Source organism: Channa argus, chromosome 9 (genome assembly GCF_033026475.1).
Source record: "Channa argus isolate prfri chromosome 9, Channa argus male v1.0, whole genome shotgun sequence".
In the NCBI taxonomy this organism is placed as follows: domain Eukaryota; kingdom Metazoa; phylum Chordata; class Actinopteri; order Anabantiformes; family Channidae; genus Channa; species Channa argus.
This window is the reverse complement of record NC_090205.1, coordinates 677,726-704,375: the sequence shown is the minus strand read 5'-3', so window position 1 is coordinate 704,375 and position 26,650 is coordinate 677,726. Positions and strand designations below refer to the sequence as shown.

General features: G+C 40.0%; 2 protein-coding genes across 2 annotated transcripts; both read right to left on the bottom strand.

Annotated features, from left to right (window-relative positions):
* Positions 1-8,324: 8,324 nt before the first annotated feature.
* LOC137133294 (trace amine-associated receptor 13c-like) lies at positions 8,325-11,334 on the bottom strand. Its single transcript, XM_067516774.1, has 2 exons — positions 10,700-11,334; positions 8,325-9,329 (listed from the first exon to the last, which is right to left on the bottom strand). Exons 1-2 carry the CDS (start codon positions 10,867-10,869, stop codon positions 8,522-8,524), a joined length of 978 nt encoding a protein of 325 aa, XP_067372875.1. The 5' UTR covers positions 10,870-11,334; the 3' UTR covers positions 8,325-8,521.
* A 5,215-nt stretch (positions 11,335-16,549) lies between these two features.
* LOC137133620 (trace amine-associated receptor 13c-like) lies at positions 16,550-26,057 on the bottom strand. Its single transcript, XM_067517413.1, has 2 exons — positions 23,843-26,057; positions 16,550-22,148 (listed from the first exon to the last, which is right to left on the bottom strand). Exons 1-2 carry the CDS (start codon positions 24,004-24,006, stop codon positions 21,347-21,349), a joined length of 966 nt encoding a protein of 321 aa, XP_067373514.1. The 5' UTR covers positions 24,007-26,057; the 3' UTR covers positions 16,550-21,346.
* Between the last annotated feature and the right edge of the window lie 593 nt (positions 26,058-26,650).

Below are 26,650 nucleotides of genomic sequence, written 5' to 3'. Positions count from 1 at the left end.
AACCTTCCTTTTTAATAAAGCATATAGTTAGTTATAGTTATGCTGCCATAGGCTTAGACTGCTGGGGGACCCACCCCCCAATGCACTGAGCTCCTTTCCTCCTCTTGACCATCTCTCCTCTCCTCTCATCCAGCAATTGTCACCACTGTATGTCATTAACTCTGTGTGTTCTCTCCCGTAGTTGTCTTTGTCCTCCTCTGTCCCCCTCTCTCTGTCCCTTTCTGCAGGTGTCCCCCGGCTTTGAAGCTTTGTGTCTTCCAGCGTGAAGCTACTGGTCCTACCAATCTGCCCGATGTTTTGTTGTTGCTTTTGTTGCTCTGTTCTTTTCTCTCTCCCCTTTCCACTCACCCCAACCGGTCGAGGCAGATGGCCGTCCACCCTGAGCCTGGTTCTGCTGGAGGTTTCTTCCGTTAAAGGGAGTTTTTCCTCTCCACTGTTGCCTATGGCTTGCTCCAGGGGGAATTGTTGGGTTCTCTTTATATATCTTTATAATCTTGACTTTATTCTGTAAAGTGCCCTGAGATGACTTTGTTGTGAATTGGCGCTATATAAATAAAGTTGAATTGAATTGAATTAATAAGGTACTACCATGAGAAAGTAGCACATCAGGGATGCCATATCACGGAGGGAGCAATCAGAGCAGCAGGATTCTGGATCACTGGGAGTAAACGTCTGGTCTCATCCGTTATCTACAAATGTGTCGTCTGCCGTAAGCTTAGAGGAACACTACATATCCAAAAGATGGCCGATTTGCCTGTTGACAAGCTCTCACCAGTGCCAGCCTTCACTAACGTAGGCTTTGACATCTTCGGTCCATGGATGGTGATGACACGTCGAACTAGAGGAGGCAGTGCAGACAGCAAAAGGTGGGCGGTGCTTTTCACATGTATGTCAACAAGAGCTGTACACATTGAACTTGTTGAATCCATGTCCACATCCAGCTTCATAAATGCACTGAGAAGGTTCTTCTGTGTTCGTGGACCTGCAAAATTTCTGCGGTGAGTTAGAGGCACAAATTTCATTGGTGCCTGTAAAGAGTTGAAAATTGATCACAATGATGTGATACTAAACAACTATCTTCAAGAGAAAGGTTGCACATGGCACTTCAATCCTCCACATTCCTCACACATGGGTGGTTCATGGGAACGGCTTATTGGAGTTGCAAGAAGAATCTTGGATGCAATGCTTCTTCAGTCGGCACATGCTCGACTCACACATGAAGCATTGAGCACTTTCATGGCTGAGGTTATGGCAATAATGAATGCTAGACCACTGGTACCAGTGTCCACTGACCCAGACATGCCAGTTGTTCTTACACCAGCACTGATCCTAACTCAGAAGACAAGTGCTCTGTCAGCACCTTCCGGCAACTTTGAACCAGCAAAACTCTATACTAACCATTGGAAGCACGTTCAATGTCTTGCACACACTTTCTGGAAGAGATGGAGAGGAGAATACCTGGCCTTTCTTCAGAGCCGCAGAAAATGGACAGAAGATAAGCCCAACATTAAAGAAGGAGATGTTGTATTGCTCAAGGACAGTCAGGCTCACAGGAATGACTGGCCTGTTGGACTTGTCATAAAAACATTCCTCAGTAGTGACAGCAAGATTCGCAAAGCAGAAGTAAGAACAGTAAAAGACGGAGTTGTGAAAGTGTTTCTGAGGCCAATCTCAGAGATGGTTGTTCTTTTCTCTGAAGGAAAGTAAATTAGACTTCTGCATTATTGTTTTTGTGTAAGGTTAATTAGTTCTAGTGGTACAATTACATTGTACCAGGAGAGGAGTGTTCTGCCCTCTGTTTGAGTGCATTTATAACTGCTAAAAAACCTTTACATAGCTTTGTGTATAGCGTTTTGTGATCAGCAGTGCCCCCCTCTGGTCAGCTAGTAGTAGTAGGTTTAGAGCCTGGAATTCCCCTAGGAGTTACTGAAGCACAGTAGAGGAGAGAGCGTGATTGATCGCCTGCCGCTAAATTTCTTATAACGTTGTAGCCTTGGACATTATTTGTCCGTAAGTATTTTGTTTATTACCCTTTTTTCTGCTGTAAACATACTGTGGTTGCTGCATTATTATTTTGCTTTAAAATTGTTTATTTGGAGCTATGGTAAATTGTGGTGCTCATTGCTGTTGTGACTCAGCATTTTTTTGTTTCAATGTTTGAAAACTTGGATTGTGCCTATAAGATGTATGTTATGTTATTTTCATTCCTATTGTTGTTTGTGTTCAGTTTTACAGTGAATAAGTGAGTAAAGTAAAGCAAGAGAAACGAAGAGTGAGCCTTCATTAAAAACATTCAAGAAAAGTTACGCCTTTTGCTTATTGGAGGACTTCACACTCACCATGTTAGCTAACTGTCTAGCATAGAACAAGTTCCACTCTTTGCGAGGACAGTATAGGTTTTAAAAAATGGACTGCCTCAGGGCCGTGTTTGTCTCCTATGCTGTTCTCTGTCTACACAAATAGCATCTGTTGCAAGGGAGGAATGAAATTTCTATGTAAGCAGACGACATAGCCCTTGTGGCTCACGTGACTGACACCCATACTCTGTCTCTATACCAGCAGGAAGTCAACAGGATGGCTCAGATATTTTCTGAGAACTCATTGGAGCTAAATATTAAAAAAACAAAAAAAATGTGTTTTGGGATTAGAGGAAAAACCTCACCGTTGCTAACCCAAACACTGAATATTCAGGGCCAGTTGGTGGAGCAAGTACAATCTTTTAAGTGCCTAGGGATAGATATTGACACGTGCTTGTCCTTTGCACAAATACTGACTCCGTGTACAAAAAAAGCACAATAGCACCTCCACTTGCTGAGGAAGCTAAGGGTCTTTCAAGTAAGTAAAGGCCTTTTAAGTTTGGTTTACAGATCACTCATCGAATCCATCCTCATTTTCAATATTACAACTTGGAATAATGTTCTTATCATTAAACACAGAAACAAACTTTCACGCATAATTAATCAGGCCAGCAAGATAACTGGATCACTAAAGACTCCTCTATCTGAACTTTATAGCCGATTGGTGGAGAAGAAAGCAACCCAGATTTTTAAGGACCCCTAGCATCCTCTTAATTGTTCCTTCACACTGCTGCCATCAGGAAGGCATTACAAAGTACAATTGGCCCATAAAAACATCTACAAGAAATCATTCGCCATCAGTGCAATAACTATTCTAAATAGTAAGAAATAGACATTTTTATTATGCTGTTGCTATTGTTGATGTTTTTAACTGTCAACTGTATTGCTTATTGTATGTAATACATGTGATATGTGGAGCCTGTCAAAGATGAATTTCTGTCACTGATTGGGACAGACAATAAAGTTAATCTTAATCTTAATCTTAATCTTTCCTTCTCTCACACTCCTTGCTCATCATGTTGGAGGGGTTGAAATGGACTCGTCACTGACACTTGGAAGTTTTCCCTAACAGCACCCCTCAACAATCTGTCATCCTTAGAATATAAACACAGATTACAGTCAATAGGATTGTGATCTATTGACCACCAAGCCAGCAAAGGAATTTCTGTGATGACATCCTCTTGTCCCACTTCCCTGAAGAGGGCACTCCTCTCATGATCTTGTAAGACCTGAACATCCACCGGGAAAGCCACCAGGCAGTTGACATGTTTGCTCTTCTAAACACATTTACTATGAGACTGGTCCCCACTCCCATGACCAACAAAGCTGTCAACAACCTGAACCTCATTCTCTCCTCGTACTGCACCACAGATAAAATCTTGGTCACTCTTCTGCATTTATCAGGCCACTTCTTCTTTCAACTCACAGTCTTCCCCAGACCGTTGCATTCCGCCGTAACCTCAGGTCTCTCAAACCAGAGCAGTTCTCTTCACTGGTCTCTGCAACTCTGCCCCACCACAGGACCTTTCCACACTCGACACAGATGCAGCTACGGCCAGCCTCTGAAATACATTGTTTTCTTTCTCTTACTCACTGTAAAACTGAACACAAATAACAATAAGTTTCAAATATTAAAATAAAAATGCACTGAGTCACAGCAATGATAATCACCACAATTTACCATAATAGCCCTGATAATGATTTTCTATCTCTAATTTAATCAAAATAATAGCAGTTGTAAATGCATTCAAACAGAGCGCAGAACACTCCCTAAACTAAAGCCATAAAAAGCGAGTTGAAAATTGGTGAAGTTGCCCTTGAAATCATCATAAAAGATCTGAATTAGAATTTAAATCAGATTTATTGGCAAAGTATGATAACACTTACAAGAAATTTGCTTTGGTCATTGGTTCCTCTCAAGGACATGTTCAAGGAGTAACAATGCAATCAATATGAAAATGAAAAGTAACATACAAAGGGGAAAAAAACAAAGGTACGTAAGAATTTCCTAAAGAAGGCAGACCCAGGTGCAGTGTGTGTGGCAGTTCCAACATAATTACTTGGGTATTTAAAGTGCAATGTGTGTGTTTTTGTGTGGGCATGTAGTGGTTAGGTGTGTAACTATGAGGTCTGCTGTTATTGAGTGTGATGGCCTGAGGAAATAAACTGTACTGGTTTCAGGTGGTCAGAAAGACCTCTGTAGCGCCTGTCAGAGAGGAGAAGGTGGAAGATGTTGTGTCCTGGGTGAGAAGGGTCAGTGGTGATTTTCTTTGCCTCCTTCCTGGGTCTTGATGTGTACAAGTCCTGAAGAGTGGGCAGGGGAGCACCAATCATTCTTTCTGCAGTTCTTACTGTGTGCTGCAGTCTGTTCTTGCCCTGTTTGGTGGCTGCTCCAAACCTGATGGTGATGGAGGAGCACAGGACAGACAGTGTAGAACTGAATCACCAGCTCCTGTGGCAGCTCGAACTTCCTCAGCTATCAAAGAAAATACATCTGCTGCTGAGTCTTTCTGGATATAGAGTCCATGTTGTTCTCCCACCTCAAATCATGTAAGAGAGTGGACGCCAAAAATTTAAAGGATTTAAAAGTTGACACAGACCTGGACGATATGAAGAGGGGAGGAAGTGTGGTGGATAACAGTTGTGTCAAAGACAGCCTTTAGGAACTTGACAGTGGAGTCGCTCAAGCTGCAGTCGTTTGTAGAGAGAGAAGAGCAGGGGGGAGTGGACACATCCCTGAGGAGCACCACTGCTGGTTTTCCATATGCTGAATGAAATTTTTCACCTCCTCACCTGTTGTGTTCTGTTGGTAAGGAAGTTGGTGATCCACTGACAGATATAGGGGGATACAAAGAGCTGGGAAAATTTGGAGGACAGGAGTTCTGGAGTAATGGTGTTAAACACTGAGCTTAAATCAACAAACAAAAGCCATGCATATGTCCCAGGGCTGCTGAAATGGTCCAAGTTGTACTGCAGTCCTATGTTACTTGCGTACCAGGTTTTCAGCTGCAGGCTCAAAAACACTCCAATGCTGTTTTTCATTTCTTTAGGGATGCTTAAGTCACTAATTCGTCTATCTAATAAAGCTTCAGCTCACAGTTCACTGACAGCTTTAGATCACGTTACCATGGTTATAATTTCACTATCATTATTACCACTACAATCCACTCATACTGGGCAACTCCGTAATTTTGAAACTCTTGAAAATTACAATCTTGAAAACAGAATTGAACAATATGAGAGAAAGTTGTGTGATGGAATGTACTTGAATTGAATTTACCTTCCTTAAAAAACATCCATTGTTAAGCTTTTCTTACCAGGTAGGAGGTGTTAACAGTCCAGGTGAGGTCTTTTGTGATGTGGACCCACTGAAAATTGAAGCTCTCCTGTCTTGGAGAGATGGTAAAATGGAGAATTCTTCTGCAGAAATGCACTATAATCTTTTTTTGTTAGTAGCATTGAGTACCAGGTTGTTGCCTTTTTATCACCCTCAGAGATATTAAACCACTTCCCTCTGGGCTGTCTCCATGTTGTCTAAAAATCAGGAGAACAATAATTACGTTAACCAACATCAGGACGGGCAATATCAACTCTGAACCTGAGATGGATTTTGGTGTGGATGTGTTACACTCTGAACAATAGTGGTTAATGGTTTTAATAATGTTTTTTGTCTTTTGATAGAGTGGCTCTGTGACTGAAAATGGATATAAGTGAAAAAAAAACAAGTTGTATCATATTATGTCATTTCACCGGTGAGGTTAACAATATGATTTGTGAGGTGACTTGGGCTGCAACAGTGTTTAAAGACATGGAATTAAAAATGCAGGACTGTGGGAATCCTGTGTTTAGGGTGTGGTTGGATTCAGTTAGATGTGATTTCCAACTTTCTGTGGTCAGTTGGTTAAATGCGCATTAAAACTTCCAGCCCAAACTTATACAGCGATTGTTTATTCTTCTTAAATGTGCAGTAGGTTTGTTTAGCCTTCTCTCCTTCAGGATATACAAGGTGGAGACTCTGGTTCTCTCTGATGGTTGCACCTTGAAGTCAGTGTTGCTAATGTAAAGCTATGTTTCTATGTTAATTTATTGCTAAGTTAACTTAAAGATCATAAGATGATAATTTGACAGTTTAGAGTTTCAGCTTTTATTTGATGGTATTTATATATATATATATATATTTTTTTTTTTGATGGCTTTTATATGTTAAAAAAGATGAAACACATTTTATATGAGATAAAGTATAGAAAATAAAAAAATGTACAGTTAACTAAAGTAAACAAAAAAGATAATTGGTTGCATATCCCTTATTTCCAAGACTACAACAAACTTATGGCTTACTAACAAAGCTAAATAGTCAGTTTCTTGCTTTGATGGCTTTCTGGGTGTTTACTGCAGCCTCCTTCAGTTGTTATTTGTTTTGGAGGGTTCTCCTTTCAGGATCCTCTTCAACAGGTGAAACACATTTTTTATTGGGTTATGACCTGGAAATGGACTTTGTTGGTTTAAACTCTTCCACTTCTTCCTCCTGATGAAGTGCTTTATTGAGTTGACTGTGTTTTGGATCATTGTCTTGCTGCATGACGAAGCTCCTAGACATTAGTTTCAACTCATTTCTCAATAAATGTGCAGACGACCTGTTTCTATTTACCTATATATTCTGCTACTGCCATCATCAATGACGTCATCAGTAAATATCAGTGATGGTGTTCCATAAGCAGCCAAGCACCCCAAACCATGACACTGTCTACTCAAAGATGACCTCGTATGGTCTGGATCATGAGCAGATTCTTTATTCCTCCACCTGTTGGTCTTTTCATGACTTTGGTTAAGATCTATCTTCGTCTCATAAATCCATAGAACTTTGTTCCAGAACTGTTGTGGATCATCTCTGGACTTTCTTGACCTCCTGATTTTTCCTGCTGATGAGGGGTTTCCAACTTATGGTACAGCCTCTGTATTTCTGCCCAATATGTTTTCTTCAAATGGTGGATTGTAATACCTTCAGCCCTGCTCTGTGGAGGTTGTTGCTGGTGTTTTTTTCTCACTGCTTCCATGTTTTCTTTATTCTATTGTTGTTTTCCCTTGCTGACCTGTTTTGTGGATGTTGATCAGTACGTAAGTGTATTTTCCTTATGGAGAATTGTTGCATTGGCTATTCCCCACCCCTTGTCTAATGATATCTGAGATCAGATGTAATTAATAATTGGGAACAGACACTGACATAATTAGTTTTTCCAATTAAGGTTTCTGCTAGAGATGTCCTGATCCAAAACTAGATATTCTATAAGACCAAACTGGGCACATTTCAAAGGATCAGTATCAACCAAAATAAAGCAGATCTAGTTCCAATCCATATTCAGTTTTATTTTGCTGTATTTGAGCGTATTAAGGCTCTGAGCACTTCCAATGCATAAATAATCTAAACTCTGTACAGGTCCTTGAATGCATCCAGAGCATACTGATGGCCTAATGATGACACTTTTTTGATTTAAAGTCCACACACAGCAGCCAGTGACAAATCCATACAAATCAGATTTTCAAGATGATGTTTATGATGCGTTGGTGTCAGGGAGACACTGTGGATTTGCAAGAGACACCTGGAACTTCTGGTAGAGGTGGTATGTGTGTGACCAGCCAGTTTCTGTTGTATAAAACAGTTTTTCACAGTATTATGGAGTTTGTAGAGCCAGTGTATGTCCTACATGTGAAATGACAATTAACTCTCATGTCCTAAAAATGATATTGTGTCACAGTGTGTCAGATTCTGTACATTTAACATTAGAGCTAGTAAAGGTAAATGTTAGTATTGGATCGGTATCGGCTGATACCTAATACTAAAGGTATCGGATGCAGTATCAAATACAAAAAAACATTGGATCAGGATGTCCCCAATTTCCATTGCAGTCAAGATTACCACATTTCCCTCTTACTCATGTTTAGCTGAACTGCGTTAGAGAATATTTAATTATTACTAGAAATGGGCAAATATCGCTTATCTTGACAACAAACAATTCTACCCTATTCAGGGTAGATGCCCTGACGGGACTGCTCTCAGTATTGTGATACATTTTTTAGTTTTGTTAAACTGAAACAGCAGCTACTTGCATTTTCTCTTAATTTATCCCAAAATAAGGGTCGTATTTAAAATGCAGCTTAATGTCTCTCTATAGCATCTTGGTCTCACAGGAACCAGGCTGCAGAATCTGAAGCGTCACAATGTGTTTTACAGCTTTTCTAAACCAGGGGTAGAACAAGGCATAGATCACAGGATTCAGACAGGAGTTAAAATACAGCAGATAAATCTGTAAGGCAACGTCCAAGTTGTTCCCACCTTTAACACTTAAAAAGTAATATGGAGAAAAGCACAAAAGAAACACGACTACAACAACACCAAGGTTTCTGGCTGCTTTCAGCTCAGATTTCTTAGCGGCTACATTCACTGAAAACTGGAGTTTGACAACTGAAACATGAGAGCGCATGGCACGAGCCTGAGACACCGCCACCACAAACACTCTCATATACAGAACTACAATGACTGTGATGGGCCCAGCAAAGGTCAGAATAAAGTCTACCGTTCCTTCAATATAACTAATGGCAACTGCACACTCTCCATAACAAGACACATATCTGTCCGGCTTTTTGAAGAGGTCTCTCAGTATCCAGCTGCTGTACAATACAGAAAACATCCAGCACAGACACACACAGAGGTTCACTGCTGTCACAGTTACTTTGGTGTGATAATACATGGGCTCACAGATGGCCACATAGCGGTCCACTGATATAAGCACCATGTTTCCCACTGAAACAGTATTCGTTATAAAACCTAAAAGGGAGTTCAGAATACAGACGATATCACCGAGGAACCAGCAGCCTTGCCAGATCACGATTCCAACCGGCATCTGCTGGATACCGACAATGAAATCTGAGACTGCCAGAGAGAGCAGGAGCAGGTTGGTGGGGGTGTGGAGCTGCCTGCAACAGAGAAATACATAAGGTGAAGGGTCAATGAAACTTCACGCACAAACCTGTAGTGGAAGAATCATATCCACTGTTTATTCAAATTGAGTTATAAAAAAAGGTATCAAAATAACAAGACAAACGAAGAAAAAATATGCATTAATTAAAATATGTAATAAACAGAATATGTAAATAAATATGTAAATAAACAGAATAAAAAATTGCAGCAATAAAAACAAAATAAAACAAAAATACTAAATTATTAACTAAATGAAAAAACTAAATAATTTAAAAAAAAAATGTTTATTAGAAAATTTAAGAAACCAAATCACTGCACTGGGCCATTTGAACATATTTCTATTGTATTTGGCAAAACTGTGACAGCAGCAAAAAGTGCATTTAACTGTGAGAAAGTAAACAACGCATATTTAATTCAACTAGTTGCAAAGATGCATCTATTAGATTAAAGAAACATTTGAAGACAACAAAGCATAATTAGTTTAAATAATGCATGACTGATAGTGATTTAATGCACAAATAAAATGCATGGTAAATGCTTGTTACTCAGTTCTAAATGATCTAGTTGCTGTAAATGTTCACTGAACATCAGTTACTTACCACCAAATACCACTTACTAATGTGCATCTTAGCACCCTTCCTGAAACACTGGGAAAATTAAAACTGAAATGTTAGGTTTAACACATGTTTAAACCTGTACTCCGAAGTTTATAAAAGGATACTCTTGATTGATTTTGTCTAACCCGACACATTAGTGCACATATTTCATTTGTGATTTTCAGTTTACCTCTAACAAACCCCCTTAAATTAACATCTTCTTCTTTAACATTTCTCAGGCAGAATTCTGATTTAGAAAGGCTGATATACTGAAAAACCTGTGATCGTCATTGATGATCTTTGAAAATGTCATATCAAAACTACCAACCATACCAAAGTTATGTCAATAATAGGGATACGCAGGAACTGCAATTCAAAGAAGTGCCTTTGTGAACATCTGAGTCCCTGTTTGTACTTGAGTGTCACTGTACTGTATTGTAGCTGTTTGAATTTCAGAATGAAACAATTTTGAGCTGCACAGTTTTTAACTTGGAATCTGTTTACAAAATGCCTTTTTTTCCAACTGCTACTCTTTTCCACACATGTAAACACTAATTTATCCTGCAGAACTTGACCACAGATTTATACATTTTAATACACAACAGGCTTTAAATGTGTTTCCAACTAGAATCTATTCTTTTTTACACTTATTGACACACAATTATGATAGAACCATCATCTGTTGCTCAGTTCCAAGCCATTTCTTCTTGCTTTCTGACAATAAACAGCACAACAAACACACTGAGCTGAGCAGGGAGGCTGATATCTACCTGTAGTGGGAGATGGCAACGATGACGAGCAGGTTGAGAGCAGCAGTAAACAGACAAATTATGCATGGCAAAGTGTAAATAAGCATAATCTCAGAAAGGGGGCGCTTAGGTCTCTTGCAGGAGGTGTTGAGGAGCTGTGGGAAGCAGAGTTCATCTTCCTCCATTATCATAAAGAGAGTCTGCTGAGCATAGACAGCTGCCTGATGTATCAGTATAATGGACTTAGTGCAACAGTTTTTATATGTGGCCTTACTGTGTGATCCAAGAGAAACGTCTGCAGTCAGTGGGTTGCTATGGAGATTGCAGTAGGGGTGGGGTTGATAGAAGCCTCACAAAGAGAAAAAATGCACTTATCAGAGACACAGTCTAAATATGAAAACAATAAAACACTAAAAATATAATGTATTTTTAGTAAAAGAAACAGTCGCTGTGGAATTAGTGTGAAGGCCCACTGAATCTTTGATTTAGAAAAATGACAACTTAAAAGGTCTGTTTAATGCTGCTTCTCCTTCAGGTGTTCCCACACACTGACAACAGCTCACCTGACCCACCAGGAGCAATTTAGGGTCCAGTGTCTTGAACAGGGACACCTAGACACAACACAAGGAGGGACTGTGAGCTGACCCTGTGGTCCGTGGATGACTGCTTTACCAAGTGATATACAAATACCTCCAAATTTGTATTAGCATACGGATGATACAAGACATTTTTTTACCCTTTTCATCTACTTTTTTCCAGGTCTACATGGGAAAAACAGTCCACAGACGGCCTCCAAGCCAGTATCTTTTTTCAGTTGGTAGAGTACTTGTCCACAAACTACAAAATAGATCAAACTATTTTCCTCAAAATTCTACAAACAATACACCATAACGACAATGTGAAAGAAGTTTGTTTGAAATCTTTGCAAATTTATTAAAAATATTTAGAAAAATAAACAAAAATCACATGTACAAATATTCACAACCTTTGCCGTGACACTCAAAATTTAGGTCTGGTTGATCCTGTTTCCACTGATCATACTTAAGATGTTTCTACAACTTCATTGGAGTCCACCTGTGGGAAATTTAGTTGATTGGACAGGATTTGGAAAAGCATACACCTGTCTATGTAAGGTCCCACAGTTAAGAGTGCATCTTAGAGCTCGAACCAAGAAATGAAGTCCAAGGAATTGTCTGTAGACCTCTGAGACAGGATTATATTGAGGCACAGATGTAGTGTAGAAAATTTTCTGCAGCACTGAAGGTCCCAATGAGCACAGTGGCCTCCATCATGCATAAATGGAAGAAGTTTGGGACTCTTCCTAGAGCGGGCCGGTCAAACTGAGTGAGAAAGAAGGACCTTAGTCAGGGAGGTGACCAAGAATCCGATGGTCACTCAGAAAGAGCTCCAGCATTTCTCTGTGGAGAGAGGAGAACCTTCTAGAAGAACAACCATCTATGCAGGACTCCATCAATCAGGCCTGTATGGTAGAGTGGCCAGACAGAAACCACTCCTCAGTAAAAGGCACATGACAGTTCACCTAAACGACTCTCTGACCATGAGAAACAAAATGCTCTTGTCTGATGAAACAAAGATTCAACTCTTTGGCCTGGATGCCAAATACCATGTCTGGAGGAAACCAGGCACTGCTCAGCACCTGGCCAATTCTACAGTGAAGCATGGTGGTGGCAGCATCATGCTGTGGGGATGTTTTTTTTAGCGGCAGGAACTAGGAGACTAGTCAGGATGGAGGGAAAGATGAATGCAGCAATGTACAAAGACATCCTTGATGAAAACCTGTTCCAGAGAGCTCCGGACCTCAGACTGGGGTGACGGTTCATCTTTCAACAGGACAACAAGCACACAGCCAAGATGAGAGGTACTACAAAGAAGAATGGGAGAAACTGCCCAAAAAAAAAAAAAAAATTTTTTTTCATATATTTGCTAAGATTTCAAACAAAGTTCTTTCAAGTTGTCATTATGGGGTATTGCCCAAAGTGTCTTTGGGCAAGAGAATGAACTCTAAGTTGCACTTGTTTTGTGCTATTTGTAAAAAAAAAATACAACATATGAACAATAAAAATAACCCAGGAATAAAAGTATTTATACTATGCTATAAAACAGTGTATAGCATAGTCAATGATTATGCTTGATTAATACTAGTTATAGTGAATTATACCATTTACTGTGATTGATGAATACAACACACTGATTGTCTTGCATAGTCTCTTTTGTCTCCAGTCCATTTTTGTCTGAGTTCAGCAATGGGAGATTTTCTAATAGCAAGATTCTGAGCTATTCGTCATCATGTGGCGCAGAGATCATGTCACATGAGGTCAGATGGTGTGGGAGTACATTCAGTGGGAGTTTTTTGAGGTTTTTGAACTTCATTCTGAATTCTCTGCTGGGTGCTTTATTGAACACATATGCTACAGTAGGTACTTGCGTCACTGTTGTCAACCCATTTTTGTAGAGTACCACCTGCTCTGCCTCATACTTCAATCCAGTTTCATTGCGTGTTAGTCAATTTTGTCCATTTGTTTTAATTCCATCATTTCTGCCCTTAGAAGAGAGAGGCTGTCTAACAGTCTTTAATTTTCCTTCTTCATTTGGGCCAATCTTACATCACTCCATTTCCAGTAAATATTATTGTACAGTCTCCTTGTCAATTTGATTAGTAGATCCTGTAAGAAATTCCTTGCTCCATTTATGTATGACATCAGATTTGTAGAATTAGACAGGTGCTCTGATGGGCAAAGTGGCCTTCCAAAATCCTCAATTATCATAGCTTACAGACCGGGCGACACCCTAGGGCCACCTAATTCATCTCTTTCAAAGATTGTGCACTACACATCCAAGACAACAGAAGCCTTATCACTCAAGTATTCACTGATGATTGGATATCTTAATTTATTAATAAGATCATCTGTCACAGTCTTTGCCAGACTTCTGGTTACCAGCACAATCCCACTCTCTGACCTATCAGAGACATTTGCATTCTGGTGATTACAGAGACATGGCTCAACTCGACTCTGCTATTGAGCTAGAAACTTAGACAGTGCAGCATCATGACTATACCAGTGACTCCAGTAAGAACAGAGGATGTGGCCTCTGTGTGTCTGGGATCTGGAGTGTGTGACTTTAAATGCAATGAATTGGCTTGCATTTCTGGTGACAGGGGTCTTGTCAGCATGGCCCGAATAAACCTGAATAAAGGCATAAGAAAAAAAGGCTAAGAAGTATAATAGGAGGAAGACAGAGGACCACCTGGACAGCAACAGCAGCAGGCAGGTGTGGCAGGGAGTCCAGCATCTTACCAACCTCAGGACCAACCTTGGAGCTGCTGAAGTTGACACATCACTGACAGAGGAGCTAAACACCTTTTCTGCCTGCTTCAATGTGAAGTTACTGGAGGCAGCCACACCACATCTCACAGCAGCGTCACCCTTGGAGTAGAAGAGCATGAGGTGAGGTGTACGCCCCGGGTGGTCATCCCAAGGAAAGCTACTGGACCGGATGGTGTTTCTGGTTATGTGCTGAAGGACTATGCAGATCAGCTGTCTGGCGTGTTTATCAAGATTTTCAATTGGCCTCAGTCCACTGTCCCACCATGCCTGAAGTCCTCCTCTATAATCCCTGTGCCCAAGAGACCATACATCTCCAGTCTTAACGTCTACCGGCCAGTGGCACTCACTCCAGTGGTGATGAAGTGTTTTGAAAAGCTGGTCCGGAGTCACCTAACTCCAATGCTCCCACAAAGTCTTGACCCACACCAGTTTGCTTATAGAAGAAATAGATCAACACAGGATCCTGTGGCCTGTGGAAACTCTGTTTCAACTGCTGCAGATCACTTAAAACTCGGACAAAGAGATTTAAAAACAGTTTTAACCCAAGTGCAATAATCATACTAAGTGCTGCAAGTACAACTAAGCACTGAGTAAATGTCCATTATGCAATAAGGGATCATGGCAATATTAAATTTACAAGTCTGTGTGGATTTTAGTATGTTTTATCCTTCCTATTTATTGACAGCTAGTAGTTTAAATGTTTGTTTTTATAGTAGTTATATTAATTGGATGGATGATGACTTTTCCAATTTCCTAATACATGTTACTATAACAATAAAGTTATTTTTTCTATTCTTTGATTGTGTTGAGATATGGGTGCCTCCACTTCCCCTTCTGGCTTCTCTGGGCCCTGCAATGTCCCTTTTGTAGACAATAAAAGCAAATGTTTTCATTGTGCACTTGCACATCTCCTGTTCCTTGGTGGAGGTAGTCCTGGTGGGCTTCTTATATTCCAATCTCCTGTTTTGTGGCTTGAATACAGAGCATCTTTATGTCACAGCCTCTGTTTTGAATCTTTAATGTATATCATTCCACTGCAAAGCATTCTCCTCTTGTTAAGATATCATGAATTTCTTACTCCACCTCTGCTTGATTTGGGTTGGAGCTGCACAGTGAAAACACACAGCTTCAAAGCCAAGGACACCTGCAGGAAGGGACAGAGAGAGGGAGACAGAGGGGCAGAAGCACAACTACGGGATAGAGAAGACACAAAATTATTACCATGCATTGGTGACAAATAAATATATAGAGAGAAAGAGGAGAGGAGCTCATTGCACTTGCAGGAGTCCCCCAACACTCTAAAGCTGTAGCATCTTAAGTAGGAGCTAGTTCGGGTTGACTGAGCAGTTTTAACTAAGCTTTATCAAAGAGGAAGGTTTAAGGCTAGTCTTAAAAGTAGAGAGGGTGTCTGCCCCCCGAATCTGGATTGGAAGCTGGTTCCAAAAAAGAGGGACTTGATAGTTAAAGGTTTTGCCTCCCATTCTACTTTAGCGAACTCTGGGAACCTCAAGTAGGCCTGCATTCCGGGATCGAAGTGGTCTACTGGGATGATATGGTGCTATGAGGTCTTTTAGGTATGATGGAGCCTTACCATTCAGATATGTAAGAACAAGGGTATTAAATTCTATTCTAGATTTTATGGGAAGCCAATGGAGAGAAGCTAGTGAAGGTGAAATATGATCTCTCTTGCTAGCTCCAGTCAGCACTGTTGCTGCAGCATTTTGAATTAATTGCAGGCTCTTTAGGGAGTTACTGGGGCATCCTGAAAGTAGGAAATTACAGTAGTCCAACCTAGAGGTAACAAATGCATGGACTAGTTGTTCAGCATCACTTTGAGACACGATGCTCCTAATTTTGGCAATGTTCCGTAGGTGGAAGAAGGCTGTTCTACAGATTTGTCTTATATGTGATGTAAAGGAAAAATCCTGGTAAAGAAAAACTCCAAGGTTCCTCACCGCAGTACTGGGGGCCAAAGAAATGCCATCTAAAGTAAATATATTGTTAGGCAGCATTTTTCTCATCTTTTTAGGCGCAAATAGAATAATTTTTTCTCTGAATTTAGAAATAGGAAATTGTCATCATGTCTTTTAGGCATGCTTAAAGTTTGACTAATTGGTTAGTATCTTCTGGTTGCACAGATAAATAGAGCTGGGTATCATCTGCATAGCAGTGGAAGTTTATGGAATGTTTCCCAATAATTTTGCCTAAACATATACAGACATATACAGATTGAAAAGTATTGGTCCTAACACAGAACCCTGTGGAACTAACTGACATTTGTGCAGAAAGAAGATTCATCATTAACATGAACAAGTTCATGTTATAAAATGTTGTGGTCAATGGTGTCAAATGCAGTGCTAAGTTCTAGTAGGACGATTATGGACACCATTATCTGAGGCCACAAGAAAATCGCTGGTGACTTTTATTAGTGCTGTTTCTGTACTATGATGAACTCTAAATCCTGACTAAAAGTCGTTATACAAATTATTCCTGTACAGGTGATCGCATAATTGCTTTGTAACTACTTTTTCAAGGATTTTAGAAATAAATGGGAGATTTGATATCGGTCTACAGTTGGCGAAATCACCTGTATCAAGACAAAGTTTTTTTAAGTAGTGGTTTGATTACAGCAACTATATAGGCCTTTGGTACATAGCCTGTTTCTAAAGATAGATTGATCAAATCTAATATGAACTTGTCTATTAAAGGTAGAACATCTTTAAGCAATTGGGTTGGGACAGGGTCTAAAAGACATGTTAGTTTTGAGGAAGCAATAGTTGAAGTTAGCTCAGTGAGATCTATGGGTAAAAAGCAGTCTAACAGGGATTGGGGCCTTATAGAGGATTCTAGAGCTGTTGTACATGAAGATCTATCTGTAATATTTGGGCGGAGTATCTTGTGAATTCTTTCTCTAATAGCTACAATTTTATTCATAAAGAAAGTCATGACGTCATTGCTGCTCAGAGTTAAAGGAATAGTAGGCTCGAGCCTAGAACAGAGTTGTTTTTGTTTTCCTATATTAATGATGAATAATATGTTGTTCTTTCCTTTCTAACATTCATGACGCCTGCTTTAAGCTGTGCATTTGTGAATTGTACCATGGAGGTCGGCTCATCTGATTCACTGCCTTCTTTTTCTTTTTCAGGGCAACTGTATCTAGTATGATACGCATTGAGGCTGCAGAATCGTCAACTAAATAATCAACTTGTAGAGGAGTAAGATGGCTACTAACCATAGTATTGACACATGGTGGTGAAAAAGATGAAGAAATAATTTCTTTAAATTTGTTCACAGCATTTTCAAACTCTGAATAAGGGACTGGAGGACGGTACACGATACACAATAAATAAATTTGATTTGATTATCAACAGAGATTTAGAAGAGAGAGATCTGATATTTAATAATCCACATTTAATAGTTTTGGGTTTTGGTTTAGTATGAGCAGTAGTCTTAACTTGTATAAGGTTTTTATGATTAACTCTCCTTGTGTTCAATTTTGGTTTAAAACGTTTAGGTGGTCGTGGAACAGACATAGTATCTATTGGGCAAAGAGCAGTGTGGTTCATAACATTCATTAAAATAATAAAATTCCCTGGGTGAAAAATTAGAATCCATAAGAGATGCATTTTGTCTGTTGTTAGCGTCAGATTCTACAAACACCTCAGACTGTCTATACCTGTGGATGTTGTCGGGGGTTGGAGCAGAGGATGCAGGAGAGGTGAGCGCATCAGAGCCACAGGTTGTCAGTCAGTTACCGGGGACTGAGATGCTGTGGACAATGTTCTCAGTCAACATCCATGATCCCAGAAAGTTCGGGTGCAGTCTATCTTGTTTGAAGTACTGAGGACGATCCCAGAAAAGATTGAAATTGTCTACGTAAAAGAGACCGTGTGGGGAGACTTGTGGTTGAAGCCATGTGTGCAGGCTGAGGAGTCTGGAGAACCAGCCAACACCGCGACCCAGCGTGGGAATTGGGCCGGAAATGAAGAACCGTCTTTCGTGAAAACTCTCCAGTGAGAACTCAGACTGTTGGTGTTTGGTGTCATTTGTGCCAACGTGTATCACGACTTTTGGTATCGTAGGATGTTTTTCTATCAGGTTTGGAATTTTCTCTGCTATGTCAATGACTGTGGCTCCAGGAAAGCCAGGACCGGGAAGACGTCGCGGTGGAGAGGTGCGCCGAGGAGCAGCATGTGGATTCCTCTCTGGAGGCATGGTGTTGGTGCTGGTGGCACGTCTGGTCTGGCGAAGCCAGCATGCTCCGACCGCGCTTCCCGCCGGAGGTGGAACAGCCACACATTAAAAGTTATGTGCCACATAAAGCAATAAAGAAGCAATGAAAAGACACAAACACAGGTTGAAGTAAAACCAACTAAAGGACAGAAAGTGTAGCAGGCCAGCTACTACTGAGCCCCCTGCTACATGCAGGATGGCCTCTCTAGCACAGTGTTCTGTACATCCAGGATCCAAAGAGGCCTGAAACCCTAAAGGACAAATGGACAGAAAAGTCCAGGAGACAGTTTAAAAAGACTTTAAAAGTGACAACTCTTCTAATATTAAAATGATATTGTGATCTACCACAAATTCACAATTAAACTGTGGGGAACTAATTGAGCATCATTTAACAAACACTATATAAAGACTCATAAAGACTATAAAGACTTTGTTTTTGATGTTAATATAGTTTTTAATATCTGTTTACAGGCCTCATGCAATCAAGTGCTGTTCAACTGCTCCTCAACGCAAATGTTTAATGAACTAATCACAGAGTAGTAGCTGACTTTGAATGTGGCACAGTGGTTGATGCTGCACAGAGTATTTCAGAAACTGTTGATTCAGGGGGATTTTCACACACAACCATCAGGGCTCACAGAGAACAGTCTAAAAAAGAGAAAATATCCAGAGAGCAGCAACAGATTTAGACATCAGACCATTTATCCCTTTCATGACCCGTCCATCCTGTTTAGGGTCCCTGGTTGCTGGAGCGTATCCCAGCTGTCACTGGGCGAGAAATGTGGTTCCCCTGGACTTATTACCATCCTCTCCCTGGTATCCCAGCCAGACACTTCTGCCTAATCAAAAATGTTGTAGTGGTGTTGTGTTGTAGTAAAATGAGTATTATCAACAAGAAACATGCAAATATAACCCCCCACCCACCCCAAAACAAACAAATTTTTTCTTTGTTTAAATTAAAATGTCAATTTTTATTTTATATGTTATTCTCCTTATTTACAAATCCAATAGAAATCTTTGTTAAACTTTTTTCATATTGGGCTCCTGTATACAAATTTTTCTTAAGAAATTAGAGTCTTTTCATTATATTATCAAGGGAATGCAAACTTTGTATTATTTAATTTTTTTTATTCACTTGACCATTTTTCTTTTTGACTGTTTTTGCACATTCAGTCTGACCAAATGTTCTTTCATCATCAAAAGTAGCAATGATGGTCAGTGTATAAAGAAAAGTTATAAATTAAACTATACAAACATTTCTTTTTTTATATATTTTTTTTTACTGTTTGTAAGCCTTTGAGAATTTAATTTAACATTTTTACCAGCTGAATTTACATTAAAATTATGTTGGGATGGAGCCAACTGCATGTTTGGCCTTCCCAAAGTAGAGGTAGAGTAAAGGTCATTTCAATTTTAGCAAGTTGCTCCTGGTGGGTCAGGTGAGCATCTTGAACGGCAGCCACTGCCATCGGTGTGTGTGAATGGGGATCAACATTGTAAAGCTCTTTGGATAAAAGTGGCCTTTTACCAAATTAATTAAAGCCTGAATTCTTGGGGTTTTTGTTTATTAAAGATATTTATAACATTCGGCGCCAACAAAAATACAAACCTTTTAAATAAATAATTTAGCGACAAATAGTGAATGTATATAAACTGTCATTCTCCAAGTCCTCACACAAACTGTAATTCTTAATCCATTATTCATACCTTTATAAAGTTAAGTTAGAAATTTAAACAGATTCCACTAAGTTCCTCCTAAGTGTCTGTACAACAGGTTAAAACTTTACAAACACACAATTAAATTACAGCCAGATTTGGGTAGTGTGTTCTGCAAATTTCAATAGTTTTTCATCTCTGTTGTCATTGTCAGCACAACATATTAGCAGCATGTTCTACTGTGAAGCTCAAATCTTCAAAATGTTTTTATTAGTGATTTGTTTGGCTGTTGTTACTGAAACTTATTTTATAAAGTGTCTTATTTGACTAAACATCTCTCTCTATAGCATTTTGGTCTCACAGGAACCAGGCTGCAGAGTCACGATGTATTTACAGGTTTTCTAAATCAGAGGTAGAACAAGGTGTAGATCACAGGGTTCAGACAGGGGTTAAAATACAGCAATAAAGTGAGTAGCACAGAAGAAACATGACTACAACAACACCATGATTTCTGGCTGCTTTCAGCAGCAGAAATCTGAGACTGCCAGTGAGAGGTGGAGCAGGTTGGTGGGGGAGGTGGAGTTGTCTGCAACAGTGAAATAAATAAGGTGAAGAGTCAATGAAACAACAGGCACAAACCTGTAGTGACAGAATCACAATAGTAATTAAAAGATAAAAAAAGAGAATAAACTAGAATAAAACAAAAAATGTCACAAAAGTTAAAAACAAAAAACCTTCAGCAATGAAATATGGCAAAATATGTAGTTAAACTCAATAAGTAACATGTTTAACCTCATATTTCTCTTCAAACGATCGCATTATCAAATGTATTTCCCATCATAAACAAGTTTTAATGAAGGAAGAAACCCATGAATAAACACAGAAACACAATCTGTGGGGACTTCTATGGGATCAAATGAAGGGCTGTTCATGAAATGTACAAAAATAATTTCCAGGTTGTTCACAACACAAAGAACAATCACACACAGCTACTGCATGCAGTCAGTTACAGAGTATGAACAGTGATCACGTACGTGGTTGTTCAGGTCCTGTCTGTGGGTGGCACCTGGGAGCTGCTCCATGTTCTCCATCATCATATTTTTCATCTATGGTTCTACTCTGTACTGTCCTCATCCTGTCCCTAATGTAAACCTAAGATGTTGTTGTGTTGATCTACATGTCTATTGCAGGGCTGTCCATCCTGGCAGAGACATCCCTCCTCTGGTTGTTCTTCCTGATGTTTCTTTAGTTTTTCCAGTGTGATTTAAGGGACAGAGGATGGTGCTTTGGGGCACGCTGTAAATCCCCCAAGGACATTTTGTAAATTGGAAATTGGGCCATATAAATTAAATTTGAGTTCATGCAACACATATGTACAAACAAATCCACAACATAAGGGGACATCAGGTGAAAAAGATTTGGAATCAAAGCCCTACAGCATCTTGGTCTCACAGGAACCAGGCTGCAGAATCTGAAGCGTCACAATGTGTTTTACAGCTTTTCTAAACCAGGGGTAGAACAAGGCGTAGATCACAGGGTTCAGACAAGAGTTTAAATACAGCACCCAGATCTCAAAGAACGTATCCAAGCTGTTCCCACCTGCTACACTGAAGAAGTAATATGGAGAGAAGCACAAAAGAAACACGACTACAACGACACCAAGGTTCCTGGCTGCTTTCAGCTCATATTTCTTGGCAGTTATGGTCACTGAACTCTGAAAAGCTGCAACGTGAGAGCGCATGGCACGAGCCTGCGACGCCGCTACCACAAACACTCTCATATACAGAACTACGATGACTATGATGGGCCCAGCAAAGGTCAGAACAAAGTCTACCGTTCCTTCAACATAACTAATGGCAACTGCACACTCTCCATAACAAGACACATATCTGTCCGGCTTTTTGAAGAGGTCTCTCAGTATCCAGCTGCTGTAAAATACAGAAAACATCCAGCACAGACACACAGAGAGGTTCACTGTTGTCACAGTTACTTTGGTGTGATAATACATGGGCTCACAGATGGCCACATAGCGGTCCACTGATATAAGCACCATGTTTCCCACTGAAACACTATTCGTTATAAAACCTAAAAGGGAGTTCAGAATACAGACGAAATCACCGAGGAACCAGCAGCCTTGCCAGATCACGATTCCAACCGGCATTTGCTGGATACCGACAATGAAATCTGAGACTGCCAGAGAGAGCAGGAGCAGGTTGGTGGGGGTGTGGAGCTGCCTGCAACAGAGAAACAAGGTCAAAGAAACAACATGCCCACATCAGTGGTGGAACAATCACTTAAATTCGTTACTGACTCCAGGACAATGGTGAAACTGGAAAAAGAACTCCAGCCAGTTCCCATCAGCAACAGGATCAAACACAAAGATAATAATAAAAACATATTTAGCAAATATTTCCACACGACATGAAGAGCACACAGTCACAGATCTATGGTCTGTTCATGATTTTCCTTTCATTGTACTGTGGCAAAGTAGATTGAGTGATGTGAAGAAATCATATATATGTATAAAAAAAATTGTTCATTTCATAGCCAATGGTTTTATATTAGTTATAAATCTCCCTTTTGAAAACTTGATGCACAGAAAAGCTTTAGTTTCCCTCTGAATCTGTACCTACATGTTAACAAAAGCACTTTTCTGGAACCACTAATCGTTTCTACATATTTCACAGAATGAATCCTTAGTGGCTCGATTAACATCAGTTGTATTTTCTAATGGCAGAAGCTTGTTCCAAACAAAATCAACAGAAACAATTAAACAAAAATCTGTCGCTCACTTCATTTGAGACATTAAACAGAAAAAAAAAAATCGACTGAGCTGAGCAGGGAGGCTGATCTCTACCTGTAGCGGAAGAGTGCAATGATGAGCAGCAGTAAGCAGAGAGATGAAGGAGAGCAGCCTCAAAATAAGGACACTTAGGCCTCCTGCAGGAGTTTTACGAGCTGTGAGAAGCAGAGTTCAGCTTCTTCCATCGTCAGAGAGAGAAGCTGCTGAACTCTGCTGAACTAGCAGCTGTAAAATAATGGGCAAGGATTGATTTTCAATACGTTTGAAAATGACAAATTTCAATACGTCAAGGTGAAAACACACTTTGTGAATTGTGTTGGTGTGTACACCAGCCACAACATTAATACCACCACCCTAACATATAGAAATGTGTAACGAACAGTTAGTGGGAGATTAAAAAAACTTTAACTCTACAAATTGTAGAAGACAACAATAACCCGACCTATCAAACATTAACTGTTTGAGTATTAAAGAGGATTAGAAAAAAAACTGTTTAAAAAATGCACCAAGATCACTTTAAGATCATTTTTACTAATTGATGCAGTTCTCAAGTGTTTTAAAAATGTCAGTTTTCATTTGACTTCAGTGGTGGAGACATTTTCCTTTCATAGAAGAAACCCTTATTAAATGAGGTGAACTAATGCCGACCTGATGATAATTAAATGCAGAAGTATCTCCAGTTGCTCAGCATTAGGAAAGGATTAAATTCACAGTGATTTCCGGTGAGTTATGTCAGTTAGTGCATACATTAATTCATATACAACCACGTGCATCTCAGCACCTTGTCTGAAGGCAGAACAGGTCACAGCACAAATATGCAGCAGATTTTTAAACATGCTGAGCACATTTAGTTGCCTAACCTCACTTTCTGCACAGATTTTAAACAGACATTCATCTTTTCTGCACTTTCACAGACTTCAATTTCTGCTCCTGAGGTTTGATCCAAACATAATTTCACAAAATCACAATCTAACGCCTCTAACATCAGCTAATGATCTTTAGTTCAGTATTATGGTGGCAAATATAAGGGGCAATTATTAAAATGTTATGCTCGTTTCCAAAGCCATTTCTGACAATAAACATCAAAACAAACACACTGAGCTGTGCAGGGAGTGTGATATCTACCTGTAATGGGAGATGGCAATGATAACGAGCAGGTTGAGAGCAGCAGTGAGCAGAGAGATGGCATACAGCATGATGTCGACCAGCACAGCCTCAGAGAACAGACGCTTAGGTCTCCTGCAGGAGATGTTGAAGAGCTGTGGGAAGCAGAGTTCAGGTTCTTCCATCGTCAGAGAAGTAGTCGGACGGTTTTCAGATATAACAATGCACGTGCAAAGACAGAGACCAAGTGGTGCTCAAATACCTGCCCTTTTGCTCCCTGACTTGATAAGTGGTCTTATGCAGCTCATTTTTAAATCTACATTTTAGCTTTTTAAACACTTTTTATTTTTTGCACATGACATAATTTTTACATTAAAACCAAAGCACACTATAGCTACAACTGTGTTTAAGCTTGAAACCCCTGCACACTAATCCACTAACCACCCCCTAACCTGGCTGCATTTGTTGATCACAGACAGGTAACATGTAACAATATTATGCCCTAAAACAGCAAATGTCAAAATACAGAGAGAGAATGACACAGAGGCAGTGAAGCAGACAGAGACAGTGCCAACAGAGAACAAGAAGGGGAGAAATAGACAGTCATCAGTCCCTCATGTCTGTCTCCCCACATCTAATTGGTTCTGGCCCCCTGGCTCCACCCAGCTGCTCACTGATAACGTTTTCATCAGTAAACACAGAGGCAGCAGCAAGGGATTCATGCTGATTGACGCTGACTTTTCAAAATTTGTTTTTCACAAAAGTACATATGCTTTCGGATTGCATTAAGCAGCAGTAACTCTGCAGACAGTCCAGGCCAGTAGATGTAAAAATCAGATAGATTTGATGTTATGCCTTGTGGGGTGTTTTTTTTTTTTTTAGTTTGTTTTGTTTGATTTATTTTGCAGTGACAAGTTCCTAAAGAATGCATCCATCCATTATCTGCTGCTTACTCACAGCTGAGTAGCGGTGGCAAGGTCCAGACGTCCCTATGCCCAGCCAAATTGTCCAGCTCCTCCTGGGGAATCCTGAGATGTTCCCAAGCCAAATGAGATATACAGTCCCTCCAGCATGTTCTGGATATGCTCTGGGTCTCCTACCAGTTAAATGTGCACTGTAGACATCCAATGGGAGGAACCCAGCAAGCCTCCTGAAAATCTTTACCCTTTCCTCTAACTGACCCCAGCCAACCTATACAGAGGAAACTCATTTTGGACTTGTATTTACGATATTATTATTTTTAAAAGAGAGGGACAGAAGGTTGTGCTCCCTGGATAAGTCTATGCCAAGGTGATGGAAAGGAGACTTCTTTGGATTGTTAAACCCCAGATCCAGGGGGAGCAATGCAGCTTCCACCTGGCTGTGGAACAGTGCACCAACTATTCATCCTTGAACAAGACACTGAACCCTAACTTAGTTGCTCCCGGTAAGCGTTGGCCAGTGTGTGTGTGTGTGTGTGTGTGTGTGTGTGTGTGTGTGTGTGTGTGTGTGAGAGAGAGATAGTGAGTGTGAATGGGTGATTGAGAAGCAGTGTGAAGCACTTTGAATGACAATAGGTAAAAAGCACTATATAAGTGCAGACCATTTACCATTTGTATAACTGGAGTTAATGGTTTCATCCCCATTCTCAGTAAGAAGTCAAACACATTCCCAGTAGGTGCTGGCTTCCGTCAAGGTTGCCCTTTGTCACCGAACCTTTGTGATTTTTATGGATATTATTTCCCGGCGCAGCCAGAGGGAGGAGAGTGCATCTCAAAATGACATGGTTCTTTTGGCTTCATTAGACATTGTCCTTCAGCCTGCACTGGGATGATTTGCAGCATAGTGTGATGTGGCTGGAATGCGGGTCAGCACGTTCAAGTCTGAGGCCAGGGTTCTCTGCCAGGAAACGGTGGAATGACTCACTACCTCAAAGGTTTCCAGTGATCATTCAATCACCAGAACCAGCCAGCATAATTTACTCCAAAAGAGTAAAAGCTTTTTGCTGATTTCAGGCGGACCTCGCTAATTGTCTGGCTGATTGCTACAGCACCAGTTGACTAGATAAGGTGCAGCAGAAGGAATGTTTAATCCTCGTGTTTTCTTTTAGCAAGCTGGAACAGCTGGAACTGCTTCTCGTATCAAGATTACACAGCCAGAGCATGGTAGTGTGGCATCAAGGTCCTGGGTCATCCAAGAAACAGCATGTTGGATTGAGACTTTTTAGAGCTCCAATATGCTTTGCTTTGCTTTTTATGCCCACTTTAAGAAAGAACCTGGATGGGGATGATAAAACAATGCGTTTGCTAAAACACAGTAAACTAAATATCTTTTTGTTACTTAGAGCATCCTCTGTCATCTTGATCAAGTCCCAGATAGAATCAGAATTCTACACACTCAGCACACAAGGCAGAAATTAGGAGAATACCAAATGGAATGCTTACTAGGCACTAATTTGGCATTTGGTGATTCCAAATAGGGAAATAGCGCAAGTTCTCTGGTACATTAGTTTCAACATCATTAATGCCTGATGTAGTTCTGCTTCCAGAACTGTTCAGATTACAATGAAATTGACTATACAGTGCATCCAGAAAGTATTCACAACACTTAACTTTTTCCACATTTTGTTATGTTACAGCCTTATTTCAAAATGGATCAAATTAAATATTTTCTTCAAAATTCTACAGACAGTATCCTATAATGACAAAGTGAAAGAAGTTTGTTTGAAATCTTTGCAAATATATATAAATAAATAAAAATCACATGTATATAAGTATTCTTTGCCTTTGCTTTACTTAGCTTACTTTGTTGAAGCAGTTTTTGAGTATGACGTTACAAACTTGACTCACC

Coding starts and splice junctions, on each gene's coding strand:
- LOC137133294 (XM_067516774.1), bottom strand. CDS start 10,869: ATGATAATGGAGGAAGATGAACTCTGCTTCCCACAGCTCCTCAACACC. Junction 9,330..10,699: donor GTTGCCATCTCCCACTACAG/GTAGATATCAGC, acceptor TCTCTGTTGCAG/GCAGCTCCACACCCCCACCA.
- LOC137133620 (XM_067517413.1), bottom strand. CDS start 24,006: ATGGAAGAACCTGAACTCTGCTTCCCACAGCTCTTCAACATCTCCTGC. Junction 22,149..23,842: donor ATTGCCATCTCCCATTACAG/GTAGATATCACA, acceptor TCTCTGTTGCAG/GCAGCTCCACACCCCCACCA.